The sequence below is a fragment of the Acomys minous genome (assembly GCF_964271855.1).
Source record: "Acomys minous genome assembly, chromosome: 20".
In the NCBI taxonomy this organism is placed as follows: Eukaryota; Metazoa; Chordata; class Mammalia; order Rodentia; family Muridae; genus Acomys; species Acomys minous.
This window is the reverse complement of record NC_140502.1, coordinates 20616911-20643133: the sequence shown is the minus strand read 5'-3', so window position 1 is coordinate 20643133 and position 26223 is coordinate 20616911. Positions and strand designations below refer to the sequence as shown.

General features: G+C 45.1%; 2 protein-coding genes across 14 annotated transcripts in view; one reads left to right on the top strand and one right to left on the bottom strand.

The window, feature by feature from the left end:
• LOC311591567 (uncharacterized protein) overlaps positions 1–26223 on the top strand; it is a 180413-nt gene that overhangs the window by 66172 nt on the left and 88018 nt on the right. The window lies entirely within an intron of this gene.
• LOC311591569 (uncharacterized protein) overlaps positions 1–26223 on the bottom strand; it is a 234599-nt gene that overhangs the window by 155480 nt on the left and 52896 nt on the right. For 2 of the 12 annotated variants that reach the window (XM_084771339.1, XM_084771340.1), the window contains exons 2-4: positions 25954–26014; positions 21034–21160; positions 14773–17055 (exon numbers count right to left, since the gene is read on the bottom strand). The exons of 1 other annotated variant lie outside the window; for it this stretch is intronic. In XM_084771339.1, the coding sequence (XP_084627465.1) occupies positions 15323–17055; positions 21034–21160; positions 25954–25968 (1875 nt within the window). In that variant the 5' untranslated portion in view covers positions 25969–26014 and the 3' untranslated portion in view covers positions 14773–15322. Of the gene's footprint in view, positions 1–3172; positions 3234–4181; positions 4493–14772; positions 17056–21033; positions 21161–25953; positions 26015–26223 lie in introns of those variants that run through there. 9 more of the 12 variants (XM_084771344.1, XM_084771309.1, XM_084771307.1 and 6 more) reach the window with 6 other exon arrangements.

Here is a 26223-nt window from a genome sequence, read left to right as displayed (position 1 = left end):
TTTACCCATTTCCATGGATACAGAGTGGGTAAGGGACAAAAATAGAAAACACTGTTGCAAGGAATTCGTTGTCTCTTGTATAACTGGGTCACTAGATCCATAGCTGTTTACTGGGAAGTCACAGAGGTCAAAGTTACCGAGCAACAAGTGAGGAGTAACATGCTGACCTTGTACTGGGGACAGGTGACAACGCCCAACTCCTCCAGGCAGTAAAGTTTGGTATTGTTTTTTAAATTATCTGTAGGCCTGGCTAGCGATCAATCAAGACACAGACACTTATTATATTTTAAAATAGCCTTAGTTAACCTAGGACAGGGCAGATATCAATCCTCTAAACTACTTTCCATAGTGTGGCAGGCATGGGATCCCTGCCTCAATCCCATGCCATCTGCTTCCAATAACTTCTATGAACCTACCTCCCATCCATAATCCCAAATATTTGTTAATGTTCTTCATCTGGGCTGGATTCTCCATACACGCTGCCGGCCATGTGCTTTTCCTCCAGCTAACCCATGGCGGCCTTCCTCTCTCCTTTCTTCTCATGGGGGTCTTTCTTCTTCCCAGAATTCCTCTCTCTCTAAGCCTCACCTATCTCCTTTGCCCTGCCCAGGCTTTTTATTAAACAAAAGGTGGGTCACACAGACAACAAACAGTAATTAACATCAAATCACTCCTCAACAGTTCAGGTTCACCTTCATCCCCAAAGCAGAGATGTCCAAAAATCTATTTTACGAGTGATGACACCATTGAAAATGTTTGGCGATGTAGATCACAATGGACCTCAGATTCGGAATATTTTATTACTAGTGTCTACGCAAATGTTCCCAAATCCAAAAGTCCCTCAATTTGTGAAAAGCTTGTGTGTCCAGAGGTATCAGGTAAATGGGTCAGGGCACATCCACTGTAGGTTTACACATCCCTGACCTAATGGTCCTGGATTCTGTAACAAAGCAAATGAGCAAGACGTGGCCAGCAAGCCAGTAAACAGCACCCGTCCATTCACACTGCATCAGTTCCTGCCTCCAGATTCCTGTCTGTCTGTGTTCCTGTCCTGACTTCCTTCAGTGATGCACAGCAATATGGAAGTGTACGCCAAATAAACTCTTTCCTCCCCAGCTTGTGTTTTGGTCAAGGTGTTTTGTTGCATCGATAGAAACCCTAACTAGGGAGGCCATGGTGGCGCAAGGCTTTAATCCCAGCACTCAGCAGGCAGAGGAGGGAAGACCTCTGAGTCCAGGCAAGACAGGGCTACAGCATGAGTTCCAGGACCAGCAGGAACACATAGAGAAACTGGTGATGGGGAGGAGGGATTGGAAAGAAAAATGAAACCCCATCTAAGACACAGGCCTTCAGGAACCTTCTGGAACAGACAACATGCAGCTCATTGCTAGTTCTCAGGAACACACCTCGGCCAATAGCATGGGGTTCAGGGTTACGGGTGCAAGCGCAGGCTCTGCAAAGTGTAAGAACCTTGTTACACACTTCAAGGTTCTGGACTGACGAGCTGGGGAAATTTCTCAGTGCCTCAAGTTTCCCCATCCGTATAACACTGCCTACATCACAATGTCCTTGAATGGGATTAAATGAGAAAGGACCTAGGACACTGTCTGATATAAACTAAGCAGCCAATATATGCCCAACAACACTATCATCACTACTCATGACCACACAGTGCTCCTGAAAGGATGCCTTACATTCATATACTTTAGAACGCACCGTCCACATACACAGCACGAATGTGGAACATGAATTAAGTGAAAGCTTCAGAAAAACTGCTATTTTTAATCACTTACCAAAGCACCCAAGATTTTTTTTTTAAAGTGTCCAGTTTAGGCCAGAACTCAGAGCATCAGGGATACTCACTACCTACACATAAACTGGGGAAAATCGCACTGTTATTAGCAAACCAAGCATTTACTCCCTGGAACTGACCATCCTGGGTAGCTGGAGAGCTTGGCTGACCACCACGTCCAATGTGCCCTTTGCATCAGTATTCATGCTAAATTTACTGACTCGTGCCTCCTGGGTGCTCAGTGCACAGAGTTTCCGGGATCCTGGTATTTCAATGTCAGACTGCACACCTCATTTGATCCCAGCTTGTGTGTACGTGTGTCTGCGTGTCTGCTCTTTCCTTATTCTCCGTCACTCACGTTGTGTCAATCTCAGAGGCCGTGCAGACGGCAGCAGCCAGACCCTCCCTGGTTGCTCAGGAAAAGAATGCTCAGGATGCCAAATGCAGGAAATGAAGGTCAAACAGTCTTCTGTGCTACGTGCGTACATGTGTACACATGCATGTGAGTGTTCCTATGTAGATGAGGGTGCGCATGCATGTAGAGGCTAGAGGGCATCTTCTCATCTACTTCCTCAAGTGCTGGTCACCAGTTTGTGTTTGTTATTTTTTGAGACAGGGTCTCTCAGCGGCCTGCAACTTGCCCAGTAGTCTAGGATGGCTGCCAGCGAGCGCCAGGGATCTGACTGTCTCCACAGAGTCCTAGAAAAAGGAGACCCTGCTTTGGCAAGGTTCAAGAGAAAAAGTGACTTCCAAATAGCTCTCCTCTGACGTCTACATGCGTGCCTTGGCACGCTCATAACCAACGCCCTCACACTATAATAATAATAATATACAACTTTAAAATTAAAAGAAAATGAAAAACCATTTCTGCTTAAAGAAATCAAAATTATTTGTAAAATACAAGGCCAATTATGAAAAATGATGTCACTTTTCAGATGTAAGTGAACTTAAACTTTATTTTTTTTTTTTTAATGTTTGTGTATGCTCTGTGTCCGTATGCACATGTGTGTCCAGGTGCCCTGGGAGGCCTCAAAAGGGTGCTGGGTCCTCCAGAGTTATAGGCAATTTGTAAGCTATCAGGAGTGGGTGATGGGAACCAAACTGAGCCACTGCTTCTAACTACTGAGCCCTCTCTGCAGCTCACTTTCTCTATCTCAAAATTCATTTACCCTTTTCATTTTCATGTCTGCAATGTACTTTGAGCACATGTCCCCCACTAACCTCTCTCCTCCCTCCTCCTACCAAACCTGACTTCTCACCCACACCCCCTCACACGGTCACGCAGGTCAGTGTGGCTCAGCTGCACAGCGCTTGCCCAGCATGCAGGCTCCTGTTTTCAGTCCCTAGCACTGGGGGGAGTGGGGGAAGCCACCGACTTACCTGTGACTTGGTCATTGCTCTCTTCTTCTCTTTGACACCAGGCAGGGCTCTGGGAAGCAAGCTGGGGGGAGGAAGGGCTTCATGAGAGCATTGCTAGGACAGTCAGTCCACATGGCTGCCTCAGCCTTCCCATCAGCCCCAAGCGCTGGCATTCCAAGTCTGTGCGCACAGACCTGGCTTTTCTACCCACTTCCTGTTAACCGGGAGCGTCAGCCTCCAGGTTACCAAGCCGTCCTTGCCTCAGCTCACTCACAGCAGAGGGTTAGGAAAGCCAGCGTTCTCTATTTCTGGCAGCTTTCAGGAGTGCAGGGCGCCCTCACCTTCACAAAGCTGCCTGTGGTGATGGGTTTCACAAAGAAACAAAGCTTTAAGAAGCTCTGAACTCAGCATGGAGTGGTGGCACACGCCTTTAATCCCAACACTCTGGAGGCAGAGGCAGGCGGACTGATTTGAGTTCGAGGCCGGCCTGGTCTACAAAGCGAGTTCAGGACAGCCGGGACTACACAGAGAAGCCCTGTCTCGAAAACAAACAAACAAAAAAAGCTGCTCTGAACTCTACCGATGAACGCTGTGTCATAACTGACTACCACCCTCAGATGGGCTTGTTAATTGTGAAGGCTGTCTTACACTTGATTGCTTTTGTACACATTAGTAAAATTCACAACCTCTCCCTTTCACCCAACCACCCTCGCCCCGCTCTTAAAGGTTTAAATACAAGAGCCTCCTCCATAAAGTCTCTTTTCCCACCAATAATGAGTAGTAAAAACCTAAACCCTCTCTAAAGAAAAGTGAGTTTTGTCCTGTGAGAAGTTTCCGTGGGTAAAGGTGACTGTTGGCAAGCCCCAAGGCCTGAGTTCGAGTCTCCGGCCACCAAGCCGTGGAAGAAGAGACCCACTTCATGCAAGTCGTCTTCTCACTTCCTCCTTACATAAGATGTGGCAACCCTCCTCTATAAGTAAATAATAAATGCCCCAAAAATTTATCACATTTAAACGTCAGAGTTGCATACCAGTTAATGCTTCAGGGCACCGGCCTCCGTCCCCACAGCTCCTCTCCAGGCTCCGTGGGAAGCTAGACTCTCCGGGGGCTCCACAAGCAGCTGAGATGGTCCAGGAATTCCGGGCAGCGCCGCCTCAGGCAGAGCCCAGCAGAGAGGACCCGGCCGCCGCCCCCGCCGCCCCGCTTCTCCCCGGGCCGCAGACTCGGTCCCCGAGGGGAGACACTGGGAGCACGAGCCCACACCAAGGGCCGTGGGACGATCCAACTTCTCACTTTGCCAGGACCATTTCCACCCAGAGGTCCTTCCGGGAACCGGAAGTCACTTAGGCCATCACTCGTTCGAGAACTACATTTCCCAGAATGCCTCAGCGGAAGAGGCTCCTCTGGTACTCTTCCGGGACAACAATCCCCAGAAAGTAAGGCTGTTCATAGGTTTCAAAACTGTTTTAATCTAGAGCGATGTGTGTGGAAATAGCTGTTTGGGAGCTGGCTCCCATGCGTTGCTTTGTGGTTTGTTTGCTTCTTAAATGCCATGAAAGACAACAATGAATATTTTGTTGTTGTTTTGTTTTGGGATTCCCAGAGAGTTTTCTGTGTTTAGCCCTGGCTGTCCTGGAACTCCTCTGCAGACCAGGCTGGCCTGGAATTCTGGGATCCCCATGCCTTCTGAGAGCTGGGATTAAAGGCCTGTGCCACCACCTGTGGTTTGGTAATACTTTTTCAGTCTATCCTTGTCTGTGGTTTGGATTGAGTAATTTCTATCATACCGACTGCTGGTTCAGTCGTTTCACCACCAATATATTGTTCAGGCCACTTTCTTTCTTTCTTTCTTTCTTTCTTTCTTTCTTTCTTTCTTTCTTTCTTTCTTTCTTTCTTGATAATTCAATTCTTAGCTCTATAATTATCATAAAAAGACACTGACCTCCCATCCATATCTACAGAGTGTAACTCTGTTCCTAAAAGTCAGTACAATTTGCCTAATGCCAGTAGAAATGAAGCCTCTTTTTTTTTTTTTTTTGTAATGATTCAATTTTCATGCAGCCTTCAGAGAGCAGAAGAGGGCGTAACGTCTTGGAGCTTGACTTATAGGCGGTTGTGATCTACTCCCTGTGGTCTCTAGGAACCCAACCTGGGTCCTCTGCAAGAGCTCTTAACCACTGAGCCTTCTCTCCAGTCCCAAGAATTTTCTTTTCAAGATGTTAACATTGAACTCAGGATCTTTCTAGTGTTAGACCCATTCTCTACTGCTGAGCCATGCTCCCAGCCCTGAGTCCAGCTCAAGGATGCGTTCCTAAATTGCGAGCTGTGTCGTTAACAAATGTAAAAATAAATCCATTGCACCAGCCATGATGGCGCATGCCTTTGATCCCAGCATTCAGGAGGCAGTGGCAGGTGTATCTGTGATTTTTAGACAGCCACATTTTGTTGTTAATTTACCAGTATGACCTAATAATGTTTATGATTAGGCCTATAATTATTATTATGGCAGTATAACCCACTAGCAACCATTCAAGACACAGACACCTATTATATTTTAAAACAGCCTTAGTTAAAATGGGGTGGGGCAGATAGTAATACCCTAAACTACTTCCCATAGTGGAGCAGGTATGGTATACCTGCCCCAATGCCATGCCATCTGCTTTTAATAATTTCTATAAAGCTACCTCCCATCCATAATCCCAAATACGTGTTAATGTTCTTTCTTCATCTGGGCCGAATCCTCCATCCACACTGGCCATGTGCTTCTCCACCTAACCCATGATGGCGCAACCTATCCCCTTTGCCCTACCCAGGTAATGGCTTTTTATTAATTAGCATGAAAATAGATCAGACCAAACCCCAACAGCTTCATGCACAGAGCAAGTTCCAGGATAGAAGGTTGCACAGTAGGGACACAGTTTCAACAAACAATATTGTTTGTAAATTACACATATTATTTATAGGCCCGGCTAACAATCAATCAAGACACAGACACTTGTTATATTTTAAAATAGCCTTAGCTAACCTGGGACACGACAGATGTCAATCCTCCAAACTACTTTTTATAATAGGGCCTCAGGCATGGGATCCCTGTCTCAATCCCATGCCATCTGTTTCTAATAACTTTTATCAAGCTACCTCCCATCCATAATCCCATATACTTGTTCATGTTTTTCATCTGGACCAGATTCTCCATCCACGCTGGCCACATGTTTTTCCTCTATCTAACCTATGACAGCCTTCCTCTCTTCATTTTATGTCTCTCTACTTTCTTTTCTTTTCTTTTTTTCCTTTCTTTCTTTCTTTCTTTCTTTTTTTTTTGACAATACTTCTTCTTCCCAGGATTCCTCCCTCTCTCCTAGCCCCACCTATCTCCTTTTCCCTGCCCAGGTGGGATGGCTTTTTATTAAACAAAAGGTGGGTTACACAGACAACAAGCAGTAATTAGCATCAAAATACATCAGACCATCCCCAAACAAAACAAACCAAGCAAACAAAAGAAAAGAAAACAAACACAACCTCAGTAAGATCAGGAATAAACCTCATCCAGAGACCACTCCTGCAGTAAAATGACTTCTCATATCTCTGGTATGGTGTGAACATCTGAATCAGGAAAGGACTTTGAAACCACATTGGCAAAAATTAATAAATAATAAAAAAAAAGTTTAAAATGCATTGGCAAAAGAACACTGAGAGGAAGGCTGCTGGGTGAGCTTCTGAAACTCATCTCTTGACATGTGCCTGAAGATGCTCTCAACTATGGATGCAATCCAGAGAAGAGTCCAGAAAAATGAATTTGTGGCTCTCTGAGTCCTTTCCCTGTGGAATCTGAGGTGGGCAGATTCCTTGTACAGCCCATGGATACAGACCTAACACCTTCCCTGTGCCCTCCAGGTGAGGAGCATAGGAGACTCCTTTGGTTATTCTGTAAACTAGTTAATCTGCAGCCATTGCCTCCTTAAGTGTCTTAGAGCTAATAACGTCTCATTCTCCCTTTGTTTTCTGAGATGATCCCTCTGCTCTGGCCTGTAATTTTATACCTTCCTACCTTAGCCTTTCCTCACTGAGGTTTCATGTGTGAATTACATACTTGGCTTTTCTCAGTTTTCTTCTCCTCCTCTTCCATTTTATTTCCTTTTTAAATCCTTTCTTTCATATTTTGTCTTCCTGTTCCTCTACTCCCCTGGCTTCGAACTTGCTTCTTAGTTGAGGATAACCTTCAACTTCTGATTTTCCTGCCTCTCCTTACCAAGTTCCAATAGGGATCAGGAAACAAAATGTAAGGCCCTTGCAATCTGGTTGTCATGGTTTGTGTGTGTACTTATATTAATGAGTTTTGTCAATTTGCCACTATTATGCCCAGATCTCAAGGTCCCCAAAGACCACTCAAGAGCCACTTCTGATGCAAGTGCATGAGGGTTGTTTGTTCAAGGCCAGGCAGCGGCTCCCTCCCTCACCAATACAGTGGATTGGGAATTGATCCTAGACATATTTATATTTTGGTTATTTTTGCCTTCAACTTGTTCTCCTTATCTGGTGGATAATCAGTGTGGGCCCAGGAGCAAAGGTATAAGGTCAACTTCAGTCTCTGCTGTGCCCTGTGTAGCTGTGCAGAGGGGTAACAGGAAGAAAGCACTTCTCAGCATCTGGAGATTTTTTTTTCCTTAGGGGATGGTACTGGCTGATGTACACAAGGGTGTGATTCCTCCCAGGGACTGGAAGGAACAGAGAAAACTAGACCTACCCGGTGCTAACCTGTCTGCAGGTGACATGAAAAACGATCTGCTTCACCTCACTCAGATCCAAAGTGAGAGAGTGTAATGGGACAGAACAGGGAGCTTTGGAAGCTGAGAGAAAGAAGTGTACAGGATTGCACGTAACAGCAAAGGCCCAGCTCGAGGAATTCCATGCGTTGGGGAGCACACACATGCAGGAGGAGATTGGAATAACTTCAGCACACAAGCTCACTTGGAAACTAGGAAAGGAGGCAAACATGTTTAAGCAGCAAGACTCAAAAACAAAACAAAATGAACCGTCTGCTGATTAAGGAATGGCTTTTCTGGGGGAAAAAAAGGCAAGGACAGAAGTGAGTGGGCTTCCTTCAAATGCCTGCTCTCTAACTTAAGATGGCCAGGCTGATGAAGGAACAGGTCAAGGGTGCTCAAAAACAATGTGGAATAACCAAAGTTGCAACAATATTGTACAGAATCCCCAAGGACACCAGGAAAAGACAGGGGAACAAACTACAAGAATGGGGAATGAAGATGAACCATTAAACTTCTGAAGCTATAAACAGAAACGAGTAAAGTAGAAGATCCAGCTATCCTGGGATGCAGTTTTGTGGCTTGCATGACACAGCAGGACCAATTCATGTCAGTGGGAGAAAGAGGTAGAGGAACAGGAGGTGGGGAGGGGGGGTGTGTGCTTGGAGAGCAGGTATAGTGTGAGGGAACAGGGAAGGCTTTCCGGAAATGGTCATAACTGCAGCTGCACAAGGGCCATGGGCTTCATGGAGCCCTTGCTCACAGTGGGCAAACACTGGAGATTTTGGTGTATGTCACCACAAGTAAAACTACATCCATGGTAACAGGTCTGGAGGTGCTCGGACACCAACGACAGAGGCACAAGCAGAATGTAAAGCTGCCCCCCCCCCACCACGGCAGGATCTGTGAGGACTTCTGAGCAGATAATGCAGAGAGGGAGAGGGAGAGGGAGGGGGAGACAGACAGACAGAGACAGAGAGAGAGCGCGAGAGAGAGAGGGGGGGGGAGAGAGAGACAGAGAGGGGGGAGGGAGAGAGGGAGAGAGAGACAGACAGACAGAGAGAGGGGGGGAGAGAGAGAGAGAGAGACAGAGAGAGAGAGGGAGAGAGAGAGAGAGACAGACAGACAGACACGGAGAGGGAGAGAGAGAGAGACAGACAGACAGACAGAGAGAGGGGGAGAGAGAGAGAGAGAATATGGCACCCGGCCAGGAAGAGCTGGAGTTTGAAGCCCTAGAAGTTAGGGTTCCAGTTAGGCAAAGTGGATGATGCCCACCAACCTAGTGCCTGGGAAGCTGAGGCAGAAGGATCACAAATTTCTTTACAAGCCTGGGCTACATAGCAAGACCTTGCCTTAAAAGAAAAAAACAAAACAAAACAAAACCCCAAGACGACTTGATTTCACTTAGTGAACTGGGAGGCCAGCTGTCAGGGAGCAGAACTATGGGACTGTTCGGTTGTTGGCCGGAGGAAGACTCCCTTTATCAGTAGGATGAAATGGAAAGGTGGCAGTTGTTTTCTAACCAGGCTAACTCCCAAATAATTGAGACGTGTAAGGAGCCAGCCACGATCGTGCCAGCCGCACCCAATAATGGTGCTGGTCTGTGTGCTGCTACCTGTAAACAATTGCCAGTACGCATGCGTTTGCTAGAGCTATCTCTAGTCACCCCTCCCGTCAGGGGGACTATGCTAATTGTAATTATGCTTGTGTTAGCTGTTGACCTATCTGCATTCATATGTTAATTAGGCATTCTGCCTGAACCTGTGAGGTGTTAACAGGCCGCTTTAGATGGTATTTAAGTTCAAGCTCTAGGGGAGTTCGGGGTCTTTCGCTTCAACTTCAAGGGCGCTCCCAATAAAGCGTGATTGAGAAGAATCCTGGTGTTAAGCGTCTTTCCTGCAGGCAGGAGGTCGCGTCAGAGACGGAGACCTATAGACTTATTAAACAAGCTTTAAGCACAATAACCGAGAACAATTCCTAACCCTCTATGCTATCTTAGTTACTTCCCTGTTAGCTCTGTTTTTTAACGATTAAACTCTATTATACAACCCAACTAGCTTTCACAAGAGGGAAAAAAGGTTAAAGGGAAACAAGAGTGAACCTTCCGGTATCCGTTCCATGGGACGGGTCCCTGAGTGTCTCTGGTCTGCGTGCTGGTCTGGCCTGTTCACTGATCCTTTTCCCGATCTGAACCTGCTGCTCCTCTGTTCTCTCTGCCTGCCTGTCTCTCACATGCAAGGGGCTCCCTCTCCCATTGAGGGTTGATTGGAAACACAGTAGTCCAGGTGGAGTCCCCAGGTCCCCTTTCTGAATTCCAGGCCCAGGATGGCTCCACCCAGTCTATCTCAAGGTTAATCTCAGGGAGTATCTATCCATGGTGTGTCCAAGGGCAAAGCCCGCCAAGACTGCTTTCACAAAGCTTTCAATCCTTCCCACACTTCCCAGCCACCACATGCCTCAAGTTACTTGCATTTAGTCTGGCCTTGGCTTGCTCTGCTGTAGCCGTCCACCCTCAAGGAGAATTCCATTGGCAACCCCTCCTCATGACAAGCTATTTCTTCACCTGCCTTGCAGCCTACTTCTTCTTCCTTCTTCTTCTCCTCTTTCTCGGACCCAAGTCAGATGGAAAGTCCAGCCTTCCTATCGACTCTGCCCGGTCATTAGCTGTTCAGCTGTTTATTAACCAGGGAGCAACTTTGACACCACGTTGATACGGGAGCTCTTTCAGTATTCATGACAATGCCCGTGTCCAGAGTGTAACCAAGACTTGGGGCACAGAAAACAGTATTTAAATATGTAGTGTACATCTCCTCCTTTCGGCCCAATAAAAGCTCTTTTTTCTTGTTACAAGAAACTACATAAATAACGACAGTTATGAAAATTGTAAGTTAAGAATCACATTCATAACGTCTACTTCATTTGTATTTGGCAACTTTGGAGAAAGTGCTCTACTGTCTATCTTACCTTGGTGCATTCAGAGTTGTGTATCTGAACCATTTGCTATCATAGCTTGCATTTATCAACTTTAAAAGAAACAAACAAACACCTACTTAGACCTAAAGATATCATTTAAAACACTTTCTTAAATCCTAAAGAACTTAGGCTTAATTGTGAAACTGTACCTTCAACCCCATCAGAGACTTGAGAAGGAATAAATATTATCTGAGTGTCTAGGAACAGAGAGTAAGCAGCTCCCAAAACTATAGAAATGGCACAGTCAGGGCTGCCTGGAAAGCTACCCGTTATTTCTCAATAATGTAGGAGCATCCATCTCCAGCCTTCTTGCCCAGTACATGCCAAGATTTTTTTTCTGGAGTAGGAATTATCAAGGACTTGCCTGCCTTGTCCTGGCAAAACTCAGTAGGCCACTTGCCTGGGTCTAGTTTGTCCAGTCTGGATAGCATTTTCTCTGCAACTGAAGCAAGGGCAGTTTCTTGTCCAGTTGCTCGCTTGAGACTTTTAAAGCAAACTTCATTTGGAGGTTCTTGAATGCTCATCATCTTCTCTGAAGCAGAATGGGGCTGCTTCCAGGAGCTGACGTCTCAGTGCCAGAAAAAAAAAATCCTCTTAATTAAACATCTTTAAATGCTATATTCTGTCCATCTCTGAGGTCTCTGAAGACCACCTATCTACCCACAGTACTTCTGAATAGGCATTGTTTGTTTCTAGTACTTACTATCTGTTCAACTTTGGAAGCATCTTTGTGTAATTAACTAGACTAGTATTGAGTTATATGGCTAGTAGCAGCTTTATAGTTTAAGTAGATTCAATAATCTACCCTCATTTCTATATTGTTCCTATATCTTTCCCCTTTTTTCTTTCTAACTCTTTCCTGTAGGCAACATATTTACATCCACTACACTTTCCCTTCCTTTTCCCTTAGCTTTAGATAAGGAAAGATTGAGGAAAGGAGAGAAATCCCTGAGTTGAATCTCTTATACTTTGTTTCCTCCCTAATCAAGGCTATTAACAACTCATAGTAAATCACCTTTCAACTATGATCATCATCCAATGAATGACAACCACGCACCCCATGTTATTGAGAAATGGGTGTCATTCTGTTAAAATGTCATCTTGCTGTCTGAGGGCATAGTTTTCTTTTTGTGAACCCCGAAAAAACTGGGATATAGACCAGTCTTAAGAAGCTAGCTGTAACATGTGCGTCCAGTCTCTGTGTGGTGTGAATGTACAAACTTAAATGAAGTCCTGACTGGAACACTCTGAGATGCTGGACCAATTGGGGTCATCTGGAGTCAGCAGCTATCTCAGAAGCTGTCCTGGAAGCAAGTTTTGATAAAACAGTTATTAAGACAGTCTCAAGTTGTATCAAGTAGAATGCTGGAATAAATATATCTCAACATACTTCTCAGCATCCTCCAGGATGTCTGGTTCTTTTGTTCTGTAAACATATATACTTCCACAGTATGTATGTGTGTATACATATACATACATACATATATATATATATATATACACACACACACACATGTATGTACATATGTGTGTGTGTGCATTAACATATGTATGGAATGTGCAATATGCACAGAGCAGCTAAATATGATTCTTTGCTCTTTGTATGAGTAGATGAAAGGCACCTGTCTTTTTTTTTTTTTCGAGACAGGGTCTCTCTGTGTAGCCTTGGCCATCCTGGACTCGCTTTGTAGACCAGGCTGGCCTCGAACTCACAGCAATCCGCCTGCCTCTGCCTCCCGAGTGCTGGGATTAAAGGCGTGCGCCACCACGCCCGGCTCAAGGCATCTGTCTTTCATTATAAGTTTGTTTGGACTGCATAACTGTCTCAATTTCAGTTTTAATGCTGTGAAGAAACACCATGACCAAGGCAACTCTTACAAAAACATTTTATTGGTAATTGGTGCTGGCTCACAGTTTCAGATGTTCAGCCCGTTATCATCATGGCAGGAAGTACGGCAGCCTGTAGGCAGACATGGTGTTGGAGGTGCTGAGAGTTCTAAATCATGATGCACAGGCAGCAGAAGACCAACGTCATGCACAGGCAGCCAGTAGGAAGCTCTCGTCCACAGACAGATCTTCAGCAGAGGAGACCTCAAAGCTCACTTCCACAGTGATACTTCCTCCATCAAGGCCACAGCTCCTTAGAGAGCCACTCCCCGTGGGCCAGTCATTCAGACACATGAGCCTATAGTGGTAAAAGCTATTCAAACCACCACAATAACCAAACTGTAATAAATTTTCATTTATGCCATATGAAAGGATGGCATGAGGCGTCCTGAGAATTTAGCAGCCAACAAGACTTATTGGCTATGCATAGTTGATGTTCTTTCTGGCTGGAGACATGTTCATGTTTCAACCAGTCTCAGAGCTGTTCCCTTGTAAAGGGATCAGCAATATATGTTGCCTGCTGTTGGTCCTCTGGATTTGTTTATTCATGTCTGCAGCTAAGATCTTCCCCATTCCCCCTGGTGAAATCTGGTGTTTATTAATTTTGGATGCAATCCAGCCCTTTTACTTCCTGTTGAAGCAAATACAAAACCACTCCCCCCAGCACTCCTGCCTTCCATTGTGATGGTAGGACATCCTTAATATACACAGGCCAATTTAATTCAGCAGGGTTATTTTTTTGTTTTGTTTTGTTTTTTACTCCAATGTCTCTCAGTAGCTGTTGTCTTTTTGCTCAGGAGGATTTCTTAAAAATTCAAGTAACTAAAGCACTACATAATCTATCTCTGGGAGTCTTTGTCACAACCAAAATGCCTTTTAAAGTAGTATTAGATCTCTATAATTTATTGTCTTGTGGGATTGTGTGGTATACCTAAACTATGCTTTATTATAGTAAATTAAAAAATGTTTCTTTTTATTAGAGACATATGCTGGAGGATTATAACTTTTAATCTGTACAGGTATTCCCACAATTGCCATAATGTCCAATAAATGTGTAGTTTATTGTTTATTATGTTAATATTAATAATTGTGCTTATTATCACAGAATCAGCTTTTTAAAACTTCAAAGCAGGTGGGATGGTGCACATATTTTAATTTTCCAAACTCTGCAAAATAAAACACATCCACACCAGGCATGGTGGTGCATGCCTTTAATCCCAGTACTTGGGAGGCAGGGGCAGGTGGATCTCCCTGAGTTTGAGGCCAGCCTGGTCTACAAAGGTCCAAGACAGCTAATGCTACACAGAGAGACCCTGTCTTGGAAAAAAAAAAAAAAAACAAACCAAAAAAAAAAAACCCCAAAAAACAAAAAAATCCACTTGATGAATTTCATTTCTTTGGATACCTTTTTGGTTACTTCTGCAGGTAACGGAGTTTGGTTATATAAAGAACAAGTAGGAAATGTTCTTATAATTTCATTGGCTTGTTGCCAAATGACACAAAACTCCCTTTATAAAACTTTGCCATTAAACATGGTGTTTCTGAAATTCTGATGCTTCTAGCACATATCCTATTAATATTGGCAAATTTCATCATTACCTTGTGCTAGAGTGCCTGCTAGAGCCATATAGGCTCTGATATATGCTTTACACAATGGATGATTTCTCTTTCTGATCACTTGTTGTAACTGAATAAACAGTAAAGTTAATTCTGAATCATCCTGAGTAAGTTCAGCAGTATCTATATGCAAAACAACTTTCTGCATATTGAGTCACTAACTATATTAAGAAAAACACCTAATAGTACCACAAGAATGCATATAACTCTGATTTTTTTTATCTGAAGCATATGAGCTTCAAATTACTTTTTTTTTCTAATTCATATACAGCCATCCCAACTTACTTACATCAGTATAAAATGTAAGAGCTTCAGGAATTGGTGTTTTTACTATATGGGGGAGAATACAATTAGTTCTTTTCAGAAACTGGAGTTGCTTGCTTTTAGGACATTTGTTGTTAATTTTTGCCAAATAGTTGCTACAAGGTCTTTACCAATCTTCATTGACTACCCATAATGAAATAATCTCAGCATCAGTATGAGGCACTATAATTTCTGTTGGGTCTCTTCCTGACAATTGACAATTCTTCCACTTACAGTTAAATGAGAAAACTTTTCTACATGTCTTTAATGTTTTACTTTGTTTGTACGCTAAGAAGATCTATTCTAAAATACTGTCTTCCCTTTCCATCATGAGCCAAGTAGGGGAATGAGTTGAGGACAAAATAACCAAATACAGTCTCTCCTCAGATCTTCTAGGTTTGGGGAAGGGAGGGGGGGTTCTTTCAAAAATCAGCAGCATGGAGGCCACCTGACAGCAAAACAGGCCTACAGGTCCCCTGCAGTGTAGGCTCTCTGGTAGTAGACCACATGTGGTTTCTGACTGATTTCTAACTGGTTTCTAACAGATACCTCAGATGTAAGACCTCACCTGGTGTGCACTATGTGGGTGCCTCTGGAAGCATGAGGCTTGAACGAAGCATTTCCCACACTACCGACATGCATACGGTGTGAACCCTCCCGTGTGGACCCTCCGGTGAGCACTAAGCCCCGAGCTCCACCTGAACTCCTTCCCACACTCCTCACACTTGAATGGCTTCTCCCCAGTGTGAATTATCTGATGGAGTTGGACATAGGATCTCTGGCTGAAGGCTTTCCCACACATGTCACATTTGTAGGGCTTCTCCTTGGTATGTACCCTCTGGTGGGACTGTAGGTTTGAGGCCTGACTAAACTGCTTCTGGCACACATTGCATGTGAATGGTTTCTTGCCTGTGTGGACGCTCTGATGAACCTGCAGACTTGAGGCGTGACTGAAGCCTTTCCCACACTCCTCACATTTATAGGGTTTCTCTCCTGTGTGGACACTCTGGTGACTGTGAAGGCTCATGATCCAGGTGAAACGCTTCCCACACACGTCACACCTGTATGGTTTTTCCCCGGTGTGAACTCTCTGGTGAGCTTGAAAATTTGAGCTCCGACTAAAGCCCTTCCCGCACACATTGCACCGAAATGGCTTCTCTCCGGTGTGGACCCGTTGGTGTTTTCGGAAGTTTGAGAGTGAACTGAAACCCTTCCCGCACTCTTCACATTTATATGGCTTCTCTCCCGTGTGGACACGCTGATGGAGGTCAAGGTTCCAACTCCAGCTGAAACCCTTCCCACACTTGTCGCACTTGTACGGTTTCTCCTCATTGTGGACTCTCTGGTGGTTGTGAAGGTTCGAGCTACAGCTGAAGCCTTTGCCACAGTCTCCGCACTTATATGGCTTCTCTCCTGTGTGAATTCTCTTGTGGATCTGGAGGTGTTCCCACTTTGTGAAGCACTTCCCACACACCTCACACTTGTAAGGCTTCTCTCCGGTGTGCACTCGGTAGTGGACGTTGAGATCGGAGCTGCGGCTGAAGCCTTTCCCGCAGCTGTCGCACATGTAGGGCTTCTCTCCTGTGTGCACTCTCTGGTGGATCTGAAGGCTTGAGCTCTTACTGAAATCCTTGCCACACTCTAGACACCAGTACCGCTTTTTCCCTGGATGAGCACTTTGCTGAACGGGGACACTGGAGCTATCCCCAGTGTCCTCATGTGTCCTAGGTACAGGGGACTCCTTTCCTAAGAGGATCTGCTGATGGAGTTTCAGACCAGGGCTGTCAGTGACAGCTTGCTGGCCCTTGCTGCACTGGTAGGCCTTCCTTTTGGTGTAAACAGGATTTTGGGTGAGGGGTGACTCAGGAAAGATGACTTTTCCACAGCCAATGGTGCTGTGGGCTTTGTCTATTTTATGTAGTTTATTGTTATCATGGTGGGAAATGCAACTCAGAATGTCAACTCCTGGAGCCAACAGTTGTGGCCTTTTTTTCACCAGAGTCTGTGGACAGTGTTGCTGCAGGTTCTGTCTCTCTGTAAGATGTGTTTTGCTCCAAGAACTCAGGGCTCTATCAGACAGAAATTCCTGATTTTCAGTAGTGCTGGAATGGTGGCTTTTGAGACTTTCAAGACAGCAGTCGTCCTCGAAGGCCCTGGGACGCTCTTCTCCAGGCCCGTGGCAGGAGTGGCACTGCTCCAGGAAGTGGGGACCCTTTCCTTGAGTGTTTATTACAGCTTCTGGAGTTCTGGCCAGTTTGATGACATCATGGCTTGTCATTTGACAGCATGGAAGCCACCCCAGCGAAAGGCACCTCAATCCTACCGCATGAAGAGTCTCCATCTTGTTTGGACTCTGGCCTCCTAAAGGAATAGAGAACAGAAGGGAATATGAGGAAGGATGGGGACATGGAAGGTCCGAGTCCTCAGTTCTCTCTGGAAACATGAACTAGAGACCAGCTTTAAAGATGAACGTCCCAGAGCTTTGAGGAACAAAGAACTGCAGGAAAGAGTGTGAGCACTCAAAATCAAGCCATATCTGACCCTGGTGGGAAGACTGGTGTGAATGCAGGAAGTAAGGCTCAAGGTTGGACTCAGCCTGTACTGAGTAGCTGCCTCTCTGGACCCCTGTGCAGCTGTGCAGATTGATAATGGGAGGGAAGCACTTCTCAGCATCTGGGCATTTTCACTTGAGGGATGGTGTGGGCTGAAGTACACATGGGTGCGACTCCTCCCTGAGACTGGAGGGAGCAGAGGAAACAAGACCTGCCTGGTTCTAACCTGTCTGCAGGTTATATGAAGACCGAGCTGGTTCACGTGACTTGAAGCAAAGGTGAGAGAGTGTGACGGGAAGGCTCAGGGAGCATTGGAGGCCGAGGGGAAAAGGAGAAGCACAGAGGGATTGCACTGAACAACAAAGGCCCAGACGCCAATGTCCAGCCTGAGGAAGTCACTATGTATCGGATGACACACATGTAATAGGAGACTGGAATAGCTTCAGCACTCAAGCTCGCTTGGACACTCCGGAGAGCTAATGCGCTTAGATGGCCAGACCTTCAACACGCCTGCTGACTAGGGAAGTGCTTCTCTGGGAAGACATGAGCACACAAGGGCAGCAGCGAGTGGGTTTCCTTCAGGCACCTGCTCTCCAACCTAAGCTCACCAGGCTCACAACGGAGCAGGGGAAGGGCTCAAAGTCCAAGGTAGATCTCAGCTGCCAACCTACAGCAGCAGATGCCCTGAAGGAATAACCAAGGCCACAACGCTATCTGACAGATCTCCCAAAGACACCAGAAAACGACAGAGGAACAAATTATAACACGGGAAACAATGAAGGTGAACCAAGCAACTTCTGACTCTGAAAATGGAAACAAACGAAGCAGAAGACCCAGTGATCCTGGGACGCAGCCTGGTGGCTTGCATGACACACTGGGAATGCTTAATTTCAGTGGGAAAGTTAAGCGGAGGAATGGGGTGTCGGCTGGGAGGGGGATGGTCTTGGGAGGCACAGGGAAGGCTTCTGGGGATGGACGTTGCTGCAGCTGCACAAAGGCCAAGGGCTTCACGCAGCCATTGCTCACAGTGTGCAAACACTTGGGATTTTGGTGTTACGTCACCACAACCAAACAGAAATCCATGGTAACAGGTCTGGTAGGACTCAGACACCATCAGGGGCAAGTGCAGGATGTGGAGAGTGAGCTGGAGACACATGCCAAGCTGCCCCTGGAGAAGGGTCTGTGAGGACTCCTGATCAGGCAGACACACACACACACACTGGCTCTCCACCAGGGAAGAACAACATTCTGTCCAGAGAAAAGCAAGGGAGGCAGCTGAGATAGAAAAACAGAAGCCAAAAAAAAAAAAAAAAAAAAAAAAAAGCATGTCAGCAGAGCTGGAATGTGAGTCCCTACTAAGATGGGGCCCCTGTAGGCACAGCAGACCAAACCATACACCCTCATGCTTGGGGCACTCAGAGTACTGAGGGAGGAGGATCAAAAATTTCAGGTTACAAGGCAAGACTTTGGCACAAAACAAAAAAGCGGAAAGCAACTTGACTTTACTGGGTATAATGGGAGACCAATGGTCTGTCGCTGGGAGCGGCACAATGAGGCTCCTTGGTTTTGGGGGGAAGGACATACCCCACAGAAGAGCACAGGCAGTGCTGGGCTTCCTGTGGCTGCACTTACCTGCGGGGGGGGGGGGGGGGTCAAGATCTAAGAACTAGGTTCCCTTGGGGGATGGTCTAATGTATTCTGATGCTAATTACTGTTTGTTGTTTTTGTAATCCAGCTTTTGATGAACAAAAAGCCATCCCACCTGGGCAGGGAAGAGAATAGAGGTGTGGGTAAAGTGGGGGGGGGGGAGAGGGAGAGGGGGAGAGAGTAGGGGGGGGAATTCTGGGAAGAAAAAAGAAAAGAAAAAAGTCACCATGAAAAGGAAGGAGAAAGACCCTAGGAGGAGAGGAAGGCCGCCATGGGTTAGATGGAGGAGAAGCACACGGCCAGCACGGATGTAGATTCACCCCAGATGAAGAACATTAGCAAGTATTTGGAATTATGGATGGAAGTAACTTGATAGAAGTTACTGAAAACAGATGACATGGGATTGAGGAAGGGTTCCCATGCCTTCCCCACTACGGGAGATAGTTTAGAGGGTTAATAACTGCCGTGACCTAGGTTAACTAAGGCTATTTTAAAATATAACAAGTGGGGTTGGGGATTTAGCTCAGTGGTAGAACGCTTGCCTAGCAAGCGCAAGGCCCTGGGTTCGGTCCTCAGCTCTGGAAAAATAAAATAAAATAAAATAAAATATAACAAGTGTCAGTGTCTTGGTTGATCGCTAGCCAGGCCTGATAATACAGACAAATTAAAAACAATAAAGTTCCCTGCAGTTAAGGAAAGCTGAGGAGGACAGGCATGAGGCAGGGGTGTCCCTGCATGGAGGCCCGGAGAGGCCGTTATGTGAAGCCTGGATTGCTTTGGAGATCCCAAGAGGTTACAGATGTCAGAGCCGTGGGATACACGCTAATGAAAGCTGCTAACAGGGAATAGAGCCAGGCCAGGAGAAAGAACTGTGCTACAGTCAACAAAGCTGAAAGGAGTTGGAGATGTGAAGAGCGCTTTGACCTCAGACACGGAGATGCAGAGTTTGGAGTTTGCTTTCCTGGTTTTTGCTCTTGTTTTGGTCCAGTGTTTCCTCACTGTGCTTTTAGAATAGTATATTCTGTGTCACTGTATGTTGGATTTTACGATCTCCTTCCTGATTTTGATTTTACAGTGGGTTACAGTAAAGAGGTTGTCATGAGTCTCAGAAGAGACTTTGAACTTTGAAACAGTGTTGAGACTGTGACAGACTGTAGGGACTTCTGTGGTTGGACTGAATGTATTTTGCATTGCGATCTGGCTACAGGACTACAGGGGCCAGGGTGTGGAACATGGTGGTTTGAATAAGAATGGTCCCCAAGGGGCTGGAGAGATGGCTCAGAGGTTAAGAGCACCGACTGCTCTTCCAGAGGTCATGAGTTCAATTCCCAGCAACCACATGGTGGCTCACAACCATCTATGTGATCTGATGCCCTCTTCTGGCCTGCAGGTATACATGCAGGCAGAGCACTGTGTACACAATAATAAATAATTAAAAAAAAAAAAAAAAAAAAAAGAATGGTCCCCAGGTTCATGTGTCTGGATGCTTGGTCCATAGGGAACGTCATGGGTCAGGAGGTGTGGCCTTGTTGGAGGAAGTGTCTCACTGGGGCTTTGGAGTTTCAAATACTCAAGCCAAGCCCAGTGTCTCTCTCGTCCTGCTGCCCCCCCCCCCTTAGATCCAGATGTAGAACTCTCTGCGGCCATGTCTGCCTGCACACTGCTATGCTCCCCACCACAGTAACAGACTAAACCTCAGAAACAGTAAACAAGCCCCAAATAAGTGCTTTCCTTTTTTAGAGTTGCCATGGTCATGGCATTGACTAACACATACTCGCTCGTGCATGCATACAAACACTCATAATGTTTTTTAGAAAGTATCTATGTATAAAATACAGTTTTAAAAAGTAACAGGGAGGCTGGAGAGATGGATCAGTGATTCAGAGCACTGGCTGCTCTTCCTGAGGACCCAGGATGGTAGCTCATAACCACCTGTTAATCCAGTTCCAGAGGATATGATGCCCTCTTCTGGCCACTGCAGGTACCATGAATGTGGTGCACAGACACATATGCAGACAAAACACTCAAATGTACATAAAATATACAAAATAAATAAACCAGAAAGAAAACCAGTGGAGTGTAACTAAGACACTGCCTGTAAGTTCTGACATTGCTATGGGACACAGGGCACCATGCTTACCCACTGACAGAAGGTTCCTGAAGGTCTCCAGCATCACGTCATGGTACAGCTTCCTCTGGTCAGCATCCAGCAGCCCCAGCTCCTCCTCACTGAAGACCACGGCCACGTCCATGAACGTCACTGCCTCCTGGGACAGCAAACACATGCCACCTCAGTTTCATACCCAATGTCACTAGGACCTGAGCAACTGTTTGTAGAGGGATTCTGGGAAGAAACCCATGCTGGGAAGAAACACCATGACCAAAATGCAAGGTGGGGATGAAAGGTTTTATTTGGCTTACACTTCCATACTCCTGTCTATTACTGAAGAAAGTTAGGACAGGAACTCAAGGAGGGCAAAATATTAGATGAAAGAGCTGATGCAGAGTCCATGGAGGAGTGCTGCTTACTGGCTTCCTCAGCCTGCTTTCTTATAGAATCCAGGACCATCCGACCAGGGATAGCCTGACCCACAACCCCGTCAATCATTAATTAAGAAAATGGCTTAAAGCCAGATCTTACGCAGGCATTTTCTCTCTCATTTTATAAAAGATTTATTTATTTATTACATATCCAGGGTTCTGCCTGCATGTTTGCCTACATATCAGACGAGGGCACCAGATCTCATTATAGAGCCAATAGGTGGCTGCTGAGAATTGAACTCAGGACCTCTGGAAGAGCAGACAGTGCTCCTGAGGGTTCTGCCTCGCTGATGACTCTAGCTTGTGTCAGTAAACACACAACAGCAGCCGGTATACCTACTCACTCCTTTCCATGGCTACAAAGGGTCTATACGGTAAAAAAGAAAACACTGGTGCAAGGAATTGGTGTCTTTTGTGTCCATCGCTGTTAAACGGGAAGTCACAAATACCAGATTTAGAGAGTGACAACCTATCTGGCGAGTTTGTAATAGAAACAGCTGGAAATGCCCAGCTCCTCCTATGCTCATGATGCCTGGCCCCTTCTGAGCAGTACAGCTTGGGTATACCTTCAGACCAAAATCCAAAATGCTCTGAATCATTTTATGAGTGATGACATCAGTTAAGAAGTTTTGCTTTCTGGAACATTATGGATTTCAGATTCAGAATACTTTATATTAGTAAAGTCTAATGCAAATATTCCCAGACCCCAAGATTTTCCAGTCTGTGAAATGTTTGCACGTCTGCAAGTACCTGGAAGATGGCACTCAAATCTGAATCACTCATTCTGTGTCCTTAGCCCTGTCAATCTAGCAGGTTGTACTGCTACGGAATCTTTTGTGATCCCTGAAATTGTGAACCTGTCTTTGATCTCATTGTGATCCCTGAGATTATGAACTGTAAAAACCTGTTGTAGATTCAATTGTGATCCCCGAGATTATGAACTGTAAATCACTGTTTCTTGTGGTTGAGCCCTAACACACACCTTTAATCTAAGAACTTTGTTTATTGTAAGCCGGTGATTAAGGTGTGGCTCATCCAGCCTGGCATACACCTTTAATCCAAGAGCTTTCTGTACCTAAGATTTAATAAACTCAACCCCGGGTCAAGAGGTGGAGCAAGAAACCAGCTGACAGGGATTAAACATTAGGAGAGGTATTTACAACAGCGTGTAGAAGTTGAAGGGGGCTGTGGCACTTTAGCTCCTCGGCTCCTTGGCCTTTGGCTTTTTGGGTCTTGGACTAACAAGCCTTTGGCCTTGGGTTTTTTGACCTTTTCCTCCTAGGCTGTCAGCTGAACTAGTGAGCCCTTTGGACCTTTTCCGTTGGGATGTGAGCTGAGTAGGAAGGTCAGCTGGGTGCTTTCTCTGCCTCTCTGAGCTAGCAGGTTTTTCACCACAGCATCTGGCTCCTGAGTCTTTATTGGTAAAATAGAATGATCTGAATTTTTCAATGAAAACAACATTTTGGCACCCAACATGGGGCAGGACACCGCAGTCAGAGAGATCACTCCAGCTGAGGACAAACTGAAAAGTCATCAGATTTGATAAATTATCTGGGAAATCCTCAAGAGAGAGTAGGAACTTAATAGAAGACTTTAGAACCCTGTTTAGGGCTACTCCACATGGCCTAGAAATAGAAGCATTAAATGAAAAGTTAAATAACTTAAATGAAATTGGCTCAATACCCATTATGGTATTATCATTTTGTTACTTTATACTTTATTATTAATAACCATAACCACAACGAGTTTATGTACCCACTCTAAGAAAAAAAACCTTTAGAGATACAGGAAAAAGGAAAATGTGGAGAGTGTATACAAGCCTTAGAAGGGAAATTAGACTTATAAATGAGAATAAAAATATGCAGACACAGAGTAATTAAGATTAAACTTAAAAGACATAAGAAAAAGAGTCAGATACAGATAGAGGAATTCAGACAAGAGCCTCCCATGCCACAGCATAATGAAACTGGAATTAGGTGGTCTAAGGCCATTAAAAACCTACTGTACAAGACCTAGCAGGAGATTATAGGCAACCCCATGGTTATAAAATTTTGAATGGCATCCTATAAACATATTAAAGGACTTAAGGAAGCAGTCATCTCCTATGCTATGCATTCATCTTATGTTAGCAGATGTTAAATTCATGGTCAGCTCAGAAAAGAATTATCCCCAATGACTGGAGAGAATTGACCACAGTAATACCGGAACCTGGTCCTCAGTTACAGTGGCAATCATGATGGAAAGAGGAAGCAAAAGCCACAGAAAAAACAAAATCAGGCCAGAGGTATTGATATTTCCCAGGACCAGTATGTAGACAAAGGTCATTATACTAAAGGCAGTTGGAATTTGATGATCACACCTTGGCACTATGTTATCAAGCACATTTAAGCACTTGGGATGAGGCTGAAGAATCAGGAAAGAGGTCTGAGTCATTTCCTAAAATTATGCAAGGCCCAAAAGAAGCATTACTGAATTTTTGCAAAGATTGACTTCAGCTATGAATAGTATCAGATTCGGTAGTCAAAAAAGTACCAACTGAAACTTTGGCTTTTGAAAATGCTAATTCAGAATACAAAAGAACAATCAGACCTTTAAAGGCAAAACCAGCAGCACTAGAAAAATGGGTCAGACATACAGCTGATATTAGATCTCATGTTTATGATGCTAACCTGATAGGAGAAGTAATTTCTAAAAGATTCAGGAAAGATCAAAATGGCAGCTGTTTTGATTGTGGTAAGCAAGGCCATTTGAAAAAGGATTGTAGGCAGGGCTTTCCTAGAAATAAGGTTTTTGTTTTTGTTTCTGGAGATAATCCAAAAAGAAGGCCCCAGCCTTCTGGAGTATATAGAAGGTGTAACAAGGGCAGGCATTCAACTAATGAGTGCAGATTAACCAGAGATTAGCAAGGTAACCCTCTGCCTCCGGGAAACACCTAAGAAGGCCTCCCCCTGCCCCCAACATTCAGCTTAATTACTCTTCAGTGGTGGAGAAGCTCATCCACAGAGGAATTTACGGATTTAGTGCCTGTTGTTAAAAACAACACTGCTCTGAATGTAATGAAGGACAAAACAGCTCCAATACATAAAACTGGATGACAGAAAAAAAAAAACTGCTGAGTTAAACAGCCTCTGTATTTTAAAGATGTGTTGACCTTAGAATGTAAACCAGGATAGGTGTTATGTTTGGGAAGAGGCATCCTTTATTTTCACAGGAGAAGGGAAAGCTATGGATACCCTCAAATTTGATAAAGATATCTTAAAGAGAGATAATATTTCATCAGAGAACTTGGTCATTCGGTTCAAACTAACATATAAGACCAAAGCTTTCTTCTTAAATAAAAAGGATACTTTTTAAAAAGTTCTTTTGAAAATCTGAAATTAAATATACATTTCAGTCTATTTATTTTTAGATTATCAAGGACATTCACTTTCAATTTTCCACATACACTGGGCCAGAAGGCTGAAGATGATGGAGTCTATTATATTGTAAGAGAAAGAGCCTTTTTATTTAGACAAAAAGGGGAATAGTTGGAGGCTGGTCTGGTGCTATGTATTCTTAGTGCTAAATTACTGGGCCCCAAGATGTGGTTGCCACCCAGAGGAGGATATTTTCATGTACACCTGTCTTTGTGGTGTAAACCTTGCTCTCCTAATTTAAAGTTGATGGATTAATTTTTAACAATGCTGACGCCTGTGACTCTGCAGAAGGAGCGAGGGGCGGAATTCAGGTTTGCGGACTTGGGGCCAGGAAACCATGAGGCAGGGAGAGGAAAGGAGAGAGGGAATGGAAGACAGACCAAGAGGATGTGTGGCCTGAAGGAGCAGATCCAGCCCAGGAAGGACTGGCAAGTAACTCTGTTTGCATGCCTGGGAAATAGATAAATAGCTTAGAGGGTTGAAATCTTCCCAGTCCCAATGCTTTAAGGTTGTAAAATAAATTATAATCTTTCCAGTGTCAATTATTCTGGAAGCTAGTAGAGCTAAAGCAAACTGTTGCTTTATTAGTTAGCATGTTACAGGCTGACCAGTCTTCCGTGTACACATGCATGCATGCACGTGAGTGAGATACATGAGGGTGTACATGTATGTAGAGGGTAGAGGACAAAATCTGGTGTTCTTCTTCAAGAGCTGGCCAACTTTCTGGTTTGTTTTGTTTTTGGGTTGAAGACCTTCCAGTGGCCTCGAACATGCCCATTAGGATTGGATGGGTGCCAACGGACATCTGGGATCTACCTGTCTCCACAGAGTCCTAAAAACAGCAGACTCTGCCTTCCCAGCTCACTTTCTCTATTAAGAAAAATATTTGCCTTTATATACTTTCACATGCACAACATACTTGGAGCACATGTCCCCCACTGTCCTCTCTCCTCCCTCCTCCTACCAAACCTGACTTCTCACCCACACCCCCTCACACGGTCACGCAGGCCAATGTGGCTCAGTTGCACAGCGCTTGCCCAGCATGCAGGGGTCCTGTTTTCAGTCCCTAGCACTGGGGGGAGTGGGGGAAGCCACCGACTTACCTGTGACTTGGTCATTGCTCTCTTCTTCTCTTTGACACAAGGCAGGGCTCTGGGAAGCAAGCTGGGGGAGGAAGGGTTTCATGAGAGCGTCGCTAGGACAGTCAGTCCACATGGCTGCCTCAGCCTTCCCATCAGCCCCAAGCGCTGGCATTCCAAGTCTGTGCGCACAGACCTGGCTTTTCTACTTGGTAGTGGAAGCCTCTGGGTAAGTAAACCATCCTTGCCTGAGCTCACTCACTGCAGAGGGATAGGAAAGCCCACATTCCCTTA